Raw genomic sequence first — 16,145 nt, forward strand, 5'->3', positions numbered from 1 at the left:
CGTACTATATTCAGCACATAAGCGTACATGTGAGACAAATCATTTATAACCAATTTTAACAGCGGTATTTCGTGCAAGAATATCTAAATGCTACTCAATTTTTGCTCAAACTTTCAGATACACACTCTTATTCAGATTAAAAACATAATTTGGCTGCTGTGCTCTCGAGATTCCAGGTCCTGAGTTTGCATCAGTAGCTTGGAATAGTGCCTCTGTTACCTCTGGCAATGAAATCGAAAATGTTCAGCGGAAGATTGTATGCATCCTTTGTGATAGATATATTGAGCGCTGTCGTTTCTAAGACTACCGACTTTCTTCTAGTAGACCTTGGTATGTCTACTCTTTATGACAGGTGACTCACGCGTGACATGCATTTTCTGCATAAAGTTGTGCTTGTCTCTATTGACTGTGAGCAGTTATTGATGTCACTGCGATTTCGTGTGCCTCAGGGAAAAACCACCAAATACTATGATAGATTTTATCCTGACATGCATGCCATTTCACCAATGACTTATTTGCAAATAATACAATTCAACTTTTTATGACACAGAAACATTTGCCTAAATTGCTGTTTTCATTGTTTATTTCATAATGCTTGTTTTTCTTTACTATTATTATCATCGTATTTGTGACCATATTTCTGTATTATGTCTGTACACGTCATGGTATTTGTACTGATTTAGTGTGCACTCGTTTCGGCCAATTGGCTGTTCAGGCACATTTAAAACAAAATATCTACCTATCCATTTAAGCAGAAGCCCAGCACCAAGGTACTCACCAACTGTTTGAAGCACTGTGCGCAAGTTCTCGTGCCGAGATGAATACAGGTACTTTGGAATGCATACTGTCCAAGTCTTCATCATGCCATGCCGCTCCGACTCTGGTGGCAAAATTTTCCACTAAAAAAAGAGCAATTTTGTTTGTGTTAGACTAGTAATATTAAATTTTACTATATACTAGGTACTTCGCATCATTCTACCCCAGACTAAACCATACACCAGTGACCATCATGTTTTTAATTTTGTTGTATATGATCACAAAATGTGGTGTAATTAACATGTTAGAAATTCTGGTCAAAATAAATCTGACAAAGTATTGTTTAAAAAAATCTGGGCACAAGGAAGAAGGAAGCTAGCCAGATAGCCTGGACGAATGTTTTCAGTTTCATGCAAGCATCAGTACCCTTGCACACAAAATGTACAATTTAGTGGGTTTACCCTTCCAGAATGGAATTTCATGCTGCAAACATCTAGCTATGCGAAAAAAAATTTTTAACTTCCATTCCAGACAAAGGAAAGAAAATTCCTCTGGTTTTTCTTCACAAGCCTCTGCAAGTATACAATTCAGTGAATCTACTCTGCAAGTACGTGAACCTACCAGTACGAGACAATGACAAGAAAGGAGACAAAGCAGGCGCTGACTCGCAACTGAAGTTTATTGAAGTAAACAGGGAGTACATAGAAAAGCCAAACAACACCACAAACCACACAGTTACAGATAAGCTATACCACAACATGAGTAAAAGATCGCCCTTAACTTTCCTCTCATCTAGATAGTCCAACTCGTCGCATATTAACACGATGGACAGCACACTCACAGATTTGTCACCGAGTCATAAGATGTGTCTAGCCTCGATAATTTTCCGGTTAATCTGCTCCAAAATTCAAATATCCAAATATCCAAATATCTCTTGTGCTCCCGTAGTCTTACATTCACACACCTTCGAGTTTGACCAACATAAACCCAACCCCAAGATAACAGTATCCAATACACTACATACATTTTACAAGGCACATATGCTTTTCCCGGACCAAATTCATAAATTTATTCTTAATTTTACAGATTGTAGACAACTTATTAGGGGCCAAGAGCACCATTTCTGCGTCATAACTTCTGACCACATTTTTCAAATTGTGCGACAATCTACGTATGTACAGTAACACAGTCGATCTTTTGGCATCTCGAGGCTGGCCCCGGCCGTATCCTGCCAATCCCTGTGAAGGGGTTTTAGCTTTAACATGCTAAAGAGAAGAATGGTGCAGCATCAAGTAATAAGGACAGCAGGACAGCAAGCACACACACAAGTGCCAACCTTGGAGCGGATACAGAATCCAAGAGCACGTGCTTGACAATCAGCACTGACAGTCAAGGAAATGAGAAAACACTGATTTGAACATTCAAGATTGAATGAGCCCGATCCTTGACTGCCAACACTGAATGTCAATCACACGCTCTTGGATTTTGTATCCGCTACAAGGTTGGCACTAATGCGTGTGTGCTCTCCTGCTGTCCTCGTTACATGATGCTGCGCCATTCTTACCTTTAGCATGTCTGACCAACTTGGTCAATCTTATACGCTCAGCTTTAACAATTTATCACACACTCCTGCAATAGCATGGTTGGGGAATAATGCTTTCGTAAGCCTTAAAATCTGCTCTTGGAGACCACTTGTCATGCTGTGAAAGCATCAATTCATCTACCGAGCCTAGCCTAGATGATACAATGCTATCTTTCACTAGCGTAGAATGGTTCGGCCAATAGTCAAGTAGCTGCTTGACACTCCTGGGTGAATATCGGCAGCATACATGGCATGTGCAGAACATCAAGGTGAAGCCCAGAAAACGCAGCTCTTTTTGATGGGACATTTCCTCTAAGGAAAACCTAAGACAAAGAAAGGCCTTGCTCCTTAAACAACTTGACAATATGCACAGGTCCCACACTATCGCAACCTTTTGTAAAAGACCAGAAAATCAGACGCAGTGAAAGATTTTCCCCCAGCCCATGCAAGTTCTTGGCAATCACTCCATCCACCCTGCTTAAGAGAATATTACTTAGCACAGAGGCATTCAATCGATACATATACTGGACTTTTGAACATATGCCGCACAGCCATACTCCAGAAACATGCTCTTCAAATAAAAGTAGGTAAGTCCAAAAAAAAAGACTATTACGCACCTGTTCCTAAACACAAGCTCATCATTGTGCTCCGATATCCACATTCACAAGCTTTTCATAAGGTCCTCATACGGGATGGAATAAAATAGTTCTACATCGACACTAACCGCCAGACAATCCGCTGGATTGCCATTCTTCAGATACTCAACCACGCTGCGAAGTAGACAGATGCTTTTGCAAATAACCAGACAAAATTTTGCAAGAACCCTTTTCTGAAATTTATCTGAAGAGCATGCTAGTGAATAGCATTTATTTTAAGAGCATGGTTGTAGAGTATTGTAGTGTGGTATGTGTTCAAAAATCTGGTTCGAAGATGGGCCTTGTGCTAAGAGATATTTTAAGTAGGGTGGATAGAATGATTGTCAAGGACTTGCATGGACTGGGGAAAAAATCTTTTGCTATGTTGATGATTTTCTGGTCTTTTGCAAAGGTTCTGATAATTTGGGACGTGAACATATTCTCAAGCTGTTTAAGGAGCAAGGCCTTTGTCTTAGGTTTACCTTGGAGCAAATGTCGCCACAAAAAGAGCTGCGGTTTCTGGACCTTACCTTGATGATCTGCACACACCATGTGTGCTGGTAATATTCACCCAGGAGTGTTAAGCTGCTACTTGGACACAGGTTGGCTATTACAAGCTAGTGAAAGATAGCATTGGACTGTCAAGCCTGGGCTCAGAATTGATGAAGTCATGCTTTCACAGCATGACGACTAGTTTCCAAGAGCACATTTTACGTTAATGAACGCAGGATTTCCTAACCATGTTATTCCAAGAGCATACAATAAATTGTTAAAGAAGCCGAAAGCTTTTCACGGCGACCGGCGCAATCAGGCCGGGGCCAGACAGCGAGATGCCAAAAGACCGGTTGTGTTACCGAACGTACATAAATTGTCGCACAAATAGAAAAATGCGGCCAGAAGGTATGATGGAAAAGCAATTTTCTTTGCAGCTAATAAGTTGTTTAAAATATGTAAAATTGTTAAGAATAGTTCTGTGAATGTGGTTAGAGAAAAGTACACATGTGGAGTGAAATGCATATATACCTTGTAAAATGAACATGGTATCAGACACTATATCTTGTGGTCGGGTCTATATAGGTCAAACTGGAAGGTGTATCAATGTAAGATTACAAGAGCACAAGAGGGTAGGGGTTCTAACTTTTCTGTATATTGCAAGGGATGTGAAGGCTGCTACCCTTTCCTTTTGGCAGCACACATTTTGGCAGTAAATTCAGAGAAAATTAAATGGTAGATTATTGAGGCTAGACACACCTTACGACTCGGTGACTAATGTGCAAGTGTGTTGTCTATCGCACTAACACGCAATGAGTTGGACTATCTCGATCAGGGGAATGTTCAGGGGCATTGACTCATGTTGTCATGTATGCTGATCTGTAATTGTGTGGTTTGTGGTGTTGCTTGGGTTCTTCATGTATTCCCTATTCACTTCTATAAACTTTGGCCGTGACTCAGCGACTGTCTTGTCTCTTGTCTCGTCTTTCACACTGGTAGATTCACCATGATGTCTCACCTCTGCAGAAATCCAACACGACATTTTCCTCTTCACACTTGAGGTTCAGTGCATAATAAGGCCAACGCCAGTCATCCGCAAGAAAAGTTCATGGCTCCATTAACACCGCCTCCTGCTTACAAGGCACAGTGCGGCATTCATTGTAGATTCTACCTGCAACACAGAACGCAAAGTTTTAGTTTGAGTGGACTAACTAGGAAAGTAGCACAAAATATCTACAGCCAAACGGCCAAGCTGAAAGAAATTGAGGGTAGTGTAATAGTGAATATACTGATATAGTTTTGTGTAACATCTTCTATTCATTTAAAATGTACACTTTTTTTTCTTATGCTGACGCCTGGGTACGCTATTTTGTGCACTTATTGCATGGGCCCGAACTAGCAGCTTGCTAAGGGCCCAGATGCTTTTATGACCCTGTTTGTATAACCTTCATCCAAAGTGAATAAACTGATACTGATATAGCATGCAAGATATATGCATGATATATTGTGATATTCAACACTGCTACCATTGGCTTAGCCAACTATTATGCATAACAAAAAATGCAGTATCACATAAATACTGATACAGTACTATTAGTGTTAATATTAGCAGTGCAGGTTCAATGAAAAAAAAAGGGGCCTAGTGCCAGCTGCCATTCCCACAGCAGGCTTGTGACCAATCGCCAGTTTAAAGGAAAAAGGAATGACTGAAAAGGGAGAGAGCCAGTAGGAAGGAAGACAGGCATAAAAGGACTTATGATACAATAGGCAGGCAAAGTTATTTAGCCAGCAACCACAAAAGAAACATTAACACCCAAGTAAAGATGTACAAGACCAACCATACCATTGTGCAGAGTGGATAACTTGTTAACCTCATTTAGCCCAAAATATATTTTCATATATACTTGTGCTATAAAGTGATTACATTCATTAATAGCATAACTGACCGACTGAAACCAAAACAGGGATGAAGGGCGGTGAATGAGCCCTAGGCGTGATGCTTTTGCCTTCCTAGTGGTACACAGAAGGATCATTCAGTTGAACATCGGGTCTTTGAGATTAATATGTAGTTTAATATTAGCGGAAAAATAGAAGTAGTAACAACAAAGCAAGCAATGTAGCTGAACATTGTTCTATGCACATGAGAAAAAAAGCATTATGAATAACCAAGTATGCAATATTTGTAGCTGCACATTTCTTCACACACGTGTCTAAAACATATGCGCATGATTTGCCACAAGAGAGTGTCTCATTTAGATAGGGTACCTGCTATGGCAGTAGTGCACAATCAGGCTGGAATGAAATGCAAACAACGCCTATGAACAAGGCAAAATATTTCACCTGTGTGATTTCAGCTTGAGTATGCAGCTAGCCTGATTCCTGCTTCTGGTTAAGAGATCTACCTAATACACATATATGAACCCTTTCTAAATGTATACCTCGCTGCAAATTAGAAAAGTACTGCACATGTATGTTCGCATTTCGTTCCGTCCTAACTGTAAATGCATAATGTGTGTCTAATGCATATCATTATCAGTCGAGGCTGTCACTTCCAACACCAAGCAGATATGTGAAACGTGTAAGAACTCCTTGAAGGCAAGAGTCTGGAGACAAGCTTCTAGACCCACTTTGAAGGATGTAGATTTGGTGTTTAGTGCGGCTTATAATTACTTCTGCATTAATAGCGAGCATGTAAGGCCAATACAGGGTGCTTCTGAATTTGGTCGCCTAAACTTTGCTTGGGAGAACGCAAAATAATGCTAAAGAGCAATCTATAGACACAATATTGCATGCTGAATAAACAACAAGAAAAAAAGAAGGCAATGCTCTGAAAGCACCTTCAATCATTCAAGACAAAAATGATGAGGCATGCTGATGCTGCTACTTGAACAATAGAAAAAAGCGACTACTGCTTACTTACAATGCTTTCTCTGAGCAAGCAATGAAACAGAGCTGTAACTCATGAAACCTCACGTCATTCTTTTTACAAAAAAGGAATTTAAAAGGTTGCAATGCAAGAATCCCTGCCATAATAGTATTCTCCTCACACTTGGGTTACACAAGCCAAGGCTTTTAACAGTATGTGTTTTTGCATGTGTTCATTCTGAAGCATTACCCGGTTGAAGCGACACAAAATATTTACGTCCCCATGAACCTGTGCGTTTAGCATAATAACAGAAAATATTTTTTACACTGGACAGAAATACAACAGCATAGTGGCGTGACTGACACACAACAGGCTTCAGGGACAGTGCAAGACAATGATCTGAAATCCTACACAACAGACCTGCGACATCACAATGGCTAAATCCTTGATAGTAGTATTTAACAGCCATCTAAATACTCGTGCGCAACAGGTGGGAGCACTTTACTGCGACGCAACAGTAAACCTTTGCCACTAGTCTGAACAAAAGTGCGCCTCATTGCGACTTCCACTAAACTTTTTTGCTCCCAGTGCAACAAAGCAAGTACACAGGGGGCTCGAATGGCAACGATACTATGTGTTAGGCTATCATGACGTCATCTTAACATAAACAATGCATGTGGTCCCTGTTCCGGACTGCCAATCAGCTTCGAGAAGACAAAGATGCTTATAAAAAAAGAACACAGCAACAAGCTCTCAAACCTCACAGTGAACATAGAAGTAGCAGAACCATGTAACCTAGTCAATAGTTCGAAGCTAAGCAGCAGAAGAAAATATGTTAAGGCCAGGACTGAGCAAAGAGAAAATCATGGAGGAAACTCACATGCTCTGGGACTGCAACAAAAACCTTCACGGTGCTAATTCCGGAACCCTCCCGCCGCGGTTGGCCGCTGCCTTGCGCAGCCCCAGCCTCGGGGACCAACTCTGGGCCGTCCAGCAGGCCCGCGAGGCGACGGCGAGGCAGCGCCTCGACGTCCCCACGTGGGAGACCTAAGGCCCCGTCGGCGAAAGCTCTGCAGGACTATGAATAAAGTTGTTACCAACCAACCTAAAAGCAGCAACAAGCAATGAGAGTGGAGTTGCCTTGATGTTCATTGTCAATACCTACCGCTCAAAGTAAAGCAAACCAGGGTATAAGAAATACAGCATTTCATACTATGCTTTGAGAAAATGCAGTGAGAATGAAACAGGGTAGAGACTTGTCTTATAAAATTTTCACTCTTTACTTTGCACCAGAGGAAAACAGAATTGTGTGCAGTTCACCTACTGCTTGGCACTGTCCTAGAAGGAATGAATCCAGGTTTTGAAAAGTCTACAGAGAGAATACTGATGCTGCATGTGTATTTCTCTCTAGACTCCCTCGTTTATTCCTTCAGTTAGGTTCAGGAATCCACCGAGAGAAGTGAGACAGTTACTGCCCTATTTCCTTTCCTCAAAAACCAATTTTAATTTCATTTCTCTCAACTGTCCTGAAATGTGTATAAGTTACCAATTTTTTTAGTGCCTAATTACATACTGTAATTTTTGCAAGGAATATGAGGTTGATGAACAGAAAAAAAAAAGTCTGGAATGGTACCTTTGGTAACTTGGCACCTGGACAAACAGTTGACCCACTGGGCGTCCCCAAGGGCTCTGCTGCGAGGCGTCCCTAGCAACAGTAGCCGGTTGTCCAGATCCAAAGGAACCACGCGAATGATTACTGAAAAGTTTAAGGACAGCAGATGCATGAACACAAAACAGCTTTTCAGCACTGTTGCAGTGGAATGAACGGTTCCAAATCTCTAGACCATACCTGGTAATAAATAAATTATCAGAAGACCATATCGAGCGCAGAATGATCTCAAAGCACATTCGACACGCACTACCAATATGGACAGCCTGTGCTTAATTGAATCCAAAAGTTTACGCTGATCGACCAATGTTACTTCAAATAGAGACAGAAAGCGCATGCACGTTGTGCTGATGTTAACGTGAACATAACATGCGACGAGACACAGGGTTACAATAGAAACAAAAAACCGCTTTCAAAATCTGAGAACAAAATTAATTGCTCACCTTCTCACAAGTTCACCAAACCGGAGACGATGCCGTGTGGCTGCCGCCAGTCACTCGCGATGCACAGAAACAATAAAAATGAATGCCGCTGACTTTCCTTGAGCAATTTTCAGTCGATTAAACTTCAAACTGTTCGCACCGACCACCGTTCACCTCACCAAGCATGTGTGCACGGAGGAAGTAAAACTCATGCGGGCAAGTTAGCCGCGCAAAAAGCCGAGCACGATGCCATTTGCAGAGCTACGGTGGTGGCTAGCAGAGATGCACGGGAAATTCATAGCATCATTCGCGTATTCGCATCCATGCTTACGTCGCTGACACCGCAAAAGCGCACCACCTTGAAAACATATCAGACGTATTTAATTTTACCGTAGCTTTTTTAGCTGACAACTTGAATGGTTTTACATATTAAAATTTTCTTTTCGTTTCATGAGCGTTGTTACCACAAGAGCGCAGTGCATGCAGCTTGGCCGTGACGAGTCGAAGCGCTAGCCAAGCCCGCAGTCGGAACCATGCGCGGAGTATGTGTGGTGTTGAGTTGGTTGAGTGAACAGGTGCTTTAGAACGGTTTTTGTTCTTCCGTGTTCACTGCGTGCGTCCTGCGCGCTGTATTATCGTTACGGTGTGTGTATGTGTGCGGCCCGTACGCCGCAGTGGAGTGTACAACCGCTTGCTGTCCCATGCGGCATCGATGCATAGTAAAACGACCGTGCAGAATGTGCGTTACAATGCCAGTGGCCCTGCACGAAAGAGGAGACTTGAAGCCGGCGGAAAAGCTGCTCACCCTCGTGGGACTGTAAGAATCTGGCGAGGAACAGTCGACACGCGTTTCGGTGGATGATTGCGTTTATCAAGCTAAAAAATTCAGGACTGGTCAATAGCACTGATGAGCTGCTGCTGCTGCGTCATGATAAACACCTGTCTAATGTTTATTACAAGCTTGTTGGATGTGGACGTGGCCATGAGTGGTATTCGTCGAGCAGCGGCCCTCAGGAGGTGGAACCAGTCGATACCTGAAGACGATTACTGTTTGCCCACGCCCTGGCGCCTCGCTTCCAACCGCATGCGTTAGCGTTATTTATATCTGAATTTCACACGTAGTTAAACTTTCGCAAATATTACATCCGCATCTTTCAAACGTGCCGTGTGAAGAGGACCCTTTTTCATGTTTTTTTGTGGGAGGGGGTGGGGGAATGAGCGGCTGCTCAAATGTCATTCTTTATTATTTTGAGCTTATTTTCATTATATGTGCCAGGTTGGCCCATTCTTACCTCTTGGTTGCATGTAAGCAATGCATTTATTGGGCTTTAATTTTTTTGCTGTTGTATTGGCACAGGGTTAATGATTCTCATTGTATTGTGGTGGCACATCATTGTATACACTCCTTGCAGAATGTCTAAGGGGGTAATAAATTACTGAGCAGAGAGTATGCCTTGTGATAAATGCGAGGAACATTACTGATTTACTTCGCACTTGGCATGTTCCGTTGTCGTTAGTGGTTACGTATGCCTTGCCTGCTGCTTTCCAGTGTAGGGGCGAGAGGCATGTCAAGCTCCACTTAGCAGCTTTTTCCTGTCCACTCTTTACTGGTCAACATGGTAAAATAAACTGAACATAATGCATGCTTGCTGAGACTTAGCTAAGACTACAATTCATTTATTTACTGTCAGGGCCTATCGGCGCCGGAGAGAGGAGTGGGTGGCTAACAAAAATACATGTGTAATAGGCAGATTAGTTAAGGTGATTATACACAGCATACTTGAAGGCGTCGGATGCAGTGATGGACATGACAAAGGCAGAGAAGATGTGACAGTTGGAAACGTAGAAAAGTAGAGATCTGCGTGAGCTTGCACATGACTTAAGGTGAACACTAGCAAAAAATTAAGAAGGTGCAGAGGACTGAGGCCAGAGTTAAAGCTAGTTTAACAAAGAAAAGAACCTCCCAGCAATCCAAAATGAGTACATGCAAGCAGTTACGTAAACATGGAACATAAAACTTTTTGGATGGAAGAAAAGCCAAGGCACATTGCTCATTGTGACGTTGCTTATAAAGTGGGTGTCCAGTTGTTCACCTTCATATCCGGTCCTTCCACACCTAGCGAATGAAATGCCATCAAGGAGGAGCATCTCCAATCCCTCTAATTAATTGCATGGGAGGTACACATCTTGAGATGTCGGAGGCTTGGTGTCTCATTTTAGACTAGATAGTTTGGTAAATATAAACATTACCACATGTAAGAGGCATGTGGTAGCCTTGCAGGGGGTGTATTTTGTAAGTCTTACAGCATGTTGTGCAATGCTGGCATGTTTCATTATTTACATTGCAGCAATATTTTAACACAGGCGAGAAAGTTTGTAACTGAGCAGAAAAAAACAATATTCATGCCATGTCTTAGCCGCATTCTTTGTACCATATAAAACATAGTGCGTATAAGGAGCTCCTCATTTTTTTCAAATTTTTCTTTCTGAGCACTGGTTTTTTGCAAGTTAGCAGGGTTCTACAGTCTTCTGTAGCTGTCGACTGGCCCGCATGTTTGTCAAAGCTGCAGAGTTCATGATGGGTCGTGTCAGTGCAAGCTAAATAAAGGTGGATAGGAAATTCACGCTTCCAGAGTACATTCCAGAAAAAAACAGCTATTATTTCCTACTCAGGATGAGAGAGCAGCACCGACGGTGCACATCCTCCTTGTCACTAGAGCAATTATGGCTGCTCACTGCTTTTTTGCAGCGTTTCATTTATCCGCAGGAAGACCAGGCATGAATGGCCGGCTATAGGTACCTAATAAATTGAACATTGCAATGAGCAATATTTTGTTGTGCCTGTGCTTTTTTTATCCGTGAAGGAGTTAGCGTTTTTGATTGATGGTTGTGTAGCAAACATGTGACTGCTACATTGCACTGCATTCACAAATCGGTTTGCCCATGCTTTTGGCTTTCTCATTGGTTCGTTTCCTTATCAAACGGCAGACGGAAATTCGGCTTTCACCTTGTGCACTTTCATCATGTTTGTAATGTATTTTCAGCTGGTATTCAGTTTCAATTTAGAGAAGTTGTCTAACCATTGTCTGTGTCTAAATGTTTTTTTAACTCTTGACCTCATTACGCTGCATTTCTACATGATTTATTAAGTGCATTTATTAATTGTTACCCTGTCATGTGGTTAACAACAGTGAAAGCATTTTTTTATGAAGTCAACGTTCTTCTTTTAAAGTTATAGCAAAGTAAGTCCTTTGTTATTTAATGTTGCTTACAATTTGTAGCAATCCCTCAACGTTGAAGCAACATTATGCGTCTCTTGGGTCTAATTTGATTATCACCCCCCCTCGGATCTTAACCTTTGCACATGGGGTTAATCTCATTTTCGCCATGCTGGTTTGCGGACATTGTCGAACAAGAGTAAACCACACAGATCGGAAATGGGACGTCATGTGGTGCCTAGTCCGGGGGCCAACAGTTACGGCGAGTCATACGTTTCAGAAAATGCATAATACAGCCAGCCACCTTCACGAATGTGTTACGGATGGACCCTCCATTTTAGATTCAACAGAGCAAGCGTTTGTTCTGTTATGGAGAGTTTGTACGTAACATTCACAGAATTTTTTTGCAGTGTACTTACTTAACAGGTTATAAGAGTGCATATCTTCCACTTTTAGAATGCAATGTTTGAGAAAAAGGGGTCCTGTGTGTTCTAAAAATGATATATTTTCAATAACGCGGGTGACCCTTTTTGTATTAAAGCAAGTTTATTGATGTTTGACTTGGTGGTATTTCCCCAAAGCAGTCTGCAGTAGCGGAGTTGTGGATAGAAAAGGGCATTATATAAGAGCTTTCTTGTAGCTAGTGGGAGGGTGTGACGGTGTTTGTTTATTGTACCTACAATCTTACTTAGCTTTGTCGACAGATGTTGAACATGCTCGTTCCAGGACATGTGATCGCGAGAAGACCGCATTCATCACTCCAGATGGCCTCTTCGAGTTCAAGGTGATGCCGTTTGGTCTCTGTTCCCCACCAGCGACATTTCAACGAGTAATGGATACAGTGCCGGCAGCCTTGAAGCATGAACAAATAAACATAACAAACAAACGCTACAAAGATTTGCGGCAATATATATATATATATATATATATATTGTAAGAAGAAGAAGAGGACGTCTCCGCGGTGCCGCACTTCGTCGTCATCGCTGGTGGTTCCGGCGCGAGGCTCGTGCTGGAGCTGCTTCCTTCGGCTGGTTCTGCCGTCTTGCTACGACCTGACCGCTGCGTTCGTTGGTCGCCGTGACCCACTAATAAATCCACTGTTCACTTGGTGGAGGGTGCAACGATCCCAACCCCCGACGTCGCCCTGGCACTCCACAGTCGCACGGTGTCCGTTCCCATGGAGGACCCAAGCCAGCAGCCCCCGACCCTGCTTCCTGCGACCTGCTTCCACCTATCACCTGTTCTGGACCCTCACGTCAACGCGACCCTGCTATATTTAGTGGCAGCTGCGACCAAGATGTGGAAGATTGGTTGTCAGCCTACGAACGGGTGAGCCGACACAACAAGTGGGACGACGCTCTGAAACTTAACAACGTCGTGTTCTATCTTACTGACGTCGCAAACCTCTGGTATCGGAACCACGAGTCGGACATCACCACCTGGTCCGTGTTCAAAACCACGTTTGCCGAAGTATTCGGCCGCCCTGCCGTTCGCAAACTTCGCGCTGAACAGCGTCTCCGTTCGCGAGCGCAGAGGACCGGTGAAAGCTTCACAAGTTACATCGAGGACATAGTCGATTTATGTAAACGAGTGAACCCATCTATGACAGAGGAAGATAAAATTCGCCACGTCATGAAGGGCATCGATGATGGAGCCTTCAACATGCTCGTGGCTAGGAGTCCGACCACCATCGCAAAGGTATACGAACTTTGCCAAAGTTTCGACGAGCTACGGAAGCAACGCGTTTTGGTTCGCCACCCTGCTGACGCGTCGCTCGCTGGACTGGCCGCGGACCCCGACTCCTCCTACCTCAGCGCCGAAATCAAGAAATTTGTCCGCGAGGAGGTTGCCCGCCAGCTATCTCTCCTACCATCTCTACCCGAACCATCATGTTCTCTGGCGCCGCAGCTCAGACATGAAATCCAGCGACAGGTCTCGGAAGCTCTTCCTTCCGGCCATCCTACAGCTCCTGTCGCTGCCCGGATGGCGCTTTCTGAGGCTGCCTTATCTCCACCTGCCCCGAGTGCTTCGCCGCTGAGTTATCCTGACGCTTTCGTGCCGCACCCCATTGTGGCGGCGCCTCGCACCTACGCCGAAGTTGTGGCTCGCCCAGCCCCTCCCCCGGCGTATGCGTATCCTTCGGCCATCATGCGCTCGCAACGCACTACTGGTAGAGTTGCGCCGCCCACCTCGCCATGGCGCACATCGGACAACCGTCCGATATGCTTTGCTTGCGGCATTCCCGGGCACGTCTCCCGCCATTGTCGACGCCGCATGACACTGTCGAGGCCTGACTATACGGGCATGTCCTATTCGGCGCCCTCCTTCCGAGTTCCGCCGGGGCCGCCACCTGAACCCTCTGACCACCAGGCTTCCTGGTCTCGTCGCTCACCGTCACCCCGCCGCCGCTCCATTTCGCCCATGCGCCGCCGACTTTCCTCAGCCGAGCAGGGAAACTAACCGTCGCAGTTCCCGAGGCACGAACTGCGTACTCCGCTGACCGTCAAAGTCCTCTTTTCCCTGCGAACGTTATTGACGTTATTGTGGAAGGTGTTTCGACGCTTGCTCTCATAGACACTGGTGCCGCCGTATCTGTTATCAGCCAAAAACTCTGCCGCTCTCTTCGCAAGGTGACGACGCCTCTTTCCGGTTTGTCGCTACGTACCGCCACCGCACAGCATCTCCAGCCCACAGCTCTCTGCACCGCCCGAGTAGTAATTGCGAACGAAGTGTATTTTATTGAATTCATCGTCCTCACCACTTGTTCTCATGATGTCATTCTCGGCTGGGATTTTCTGTCCCATCACCATGCCATGATTGACTGCGCCCGCCCTCACGTCGAACTTTCCGTGCCATGCGCTCTGCCATCCGCCGCTGCGTTTGATGACGTGGGTCCTCGTGCTGTTCCGAAACTCCATGTCGCTCAGGACACTACTATCCCACCCGTTAGCGCTGTCCTCGTTCCTCTCTGTGCTGCTTCTACCGCCGACGCCACCGTTGTCTTCTTACCTTCCGACGTTGCTTCCTGCCGCCACCGTATCTCACTGCCCTTCGCCGTGCTTGACTTGCGCAATGGTGCCAGCACACTTCTGGTCTTCAATACACTTTCTTACGCCGTTACTTTGCTTCGTGGAGAGTGCGTTGGCCGTTTTGAGCCTGTGGACGTACTATTTGACCTCGACGCTACCGACCGTTCATCTGCTTGCGAAATTGATGCGTTGACCCCTACTAATGTGGCTTCTGACCCGCTTCAGCGTGATCTCCTCGCCTGTTCTGTTGATACTTTCCTCGAGCCACGCCGCCGCGAGCAGCTTCTTGAGCTGTTGCACCATTTTTCGTCTTCGTTCGACACGCCGCAAGCCTCTTTGGGCCGGACGACGGCTGTCTCCCACCACATCGACACAGGCACTCACCCGCCTCTGCACCAGCGCCCATACCGTGTGTCACCTACAGAGCGTCGTGTCATAGCCGAACAAGTCGACGACATGCTCCACCGCGGTGTTGTTCAAGAATCAAGTAGTCCCTGGTCATCTCCCGTTGTCCTTGTCAAGAAAAAGGATGGGTCTATACGCTTCTGCGTGGATTATCGACGCCTCAACAAAATCACACGTCGGGATGTGTATCCACTCCCACGCATTGACGATGCATTGGACTGTTTGCAAGGCGCCGAATTCTTTTCTTCGCTTGACCTACGCTCCGGTTATTGGCAAGTTCCCATGGCTCCAGCTGATCGCCCAAAGACCGCTTTCATCACTCCAGATGGGCTTTACGAATTCAACGTAATGCCGTTCGGCCTTTGTAACGCCCCAGCAACATTTGAGCGAATGATGGACAACGTGCTGCGTGGCCTCAAATGGAAGACCTGTCTTTGTTATCTGGACGACATCGTGGTTTTCTGTCCTGATTTTTCCACCCATCTGCATCGTCTCCGCCAGGTGCTGACCTGCCTTGCTCGCGCCGGCCTTCAACTGAACCTTAAAAAATGTCACTTCGGCGCCCGCCAACTCACCATCCTCGGCCACGTCGTGTGTAAAGATGGGGTCCTCCCTGATCCTGAGAAGCTACGCGCCGTTGCTGACTTCCCGAAACCGGCCTCTCTCCAAGAGCTGCGCAGCTTCGTAGGCCTATGTTCCTACTTTCGTCGTTTTGTACGTAATTTTGCTACAATCATCGCCCCACTAACAAAGCTCATGAATGGACCCGCTAACTTGTCCTCTTGGACACCGGCCTGCGACGAGGCCTTCGCGAAGCTCCGAAAAGTTTTGACATCACCGCCCATACTTCGTCATTACGATCCCGATGCTCCAACGGAACTCCACACTGATGCCAGTGGTGTCGGCCTCGGTGCGGTACTCGCCCAGCGCAAGCATGGTTTTTCTGAATACGTCGTCGCTTATGCCAGCCGCGCCCTCACGACAGCAGAGTCAAACCACTCCGTTACCGAAAAAGAGTGTTTGGCGATCATCCGGGCGATCACCAAGTTCCGTCCTTACCTGTACGGACGC

At 45.1% G+C, this 16,145-nt stretch overlaps 1 protein-coding gene and 1 long non-coding RNA gene across 2 annotated transcripts; one reads left to right on the top strand and one right to left on the bottom strand.

Annotated features, from left to right (window-relative positions):
* Positions 1 to 774: 774 nt before the first annotated feature.
* On the bottom strand, positions 775 to 8,012 carry LOC149338754 (uncharacterized). The gene is made up of 3 exons (XR_016283755.1): positions 7,965 to 8,012; positions 4,484 to 4,636; positions 775 to 899 (listed from the first exon to the last, which is right to left on the bottom strand). It is a non-coding gene; the product is annotated as an uncharacterized LOC149338754 (long non-coding RNA).
* Positions 8,013 to 10,593: 2,581 nt separating this feature from the next.
* On the top strand, positions 10,594 to 15,721 carry LOC149338755 (uncharacterized). The gene is made up of 2 exons (XM_089550793.1): positions 10,594 to 10,600; positions 12,755 to 15,721. The coding sequence occupies exons 1-2, from the start codon at positions 10,594 to 10,596 to the stop codon at positions 14,098 to 14,100; spliced, it is 1,353 nt and encodes a 450-aa protein (XP_089406919.1). The 3' UTR covers positions 14,101 to 15,721.
* Positions 15,722 to 16,145: the final 424 nt, after the last annotated feature.

Source organism: Amblyomma mixtum, chromosome 6 (genome assembly GCF_055824585.1).
Source record: "Amblyomma mixtum isolate Tamu chromosome 6, ASM5582458v1, whole genome shotgun sequence".
NCBI classification, from domain to species: domain Eukaryota; kingdom Metazoa; phylum Arthropoda; class Arachnida; order Ixodida; family Ixodidae; genus Amblyomma; species Amblyomma mixtum.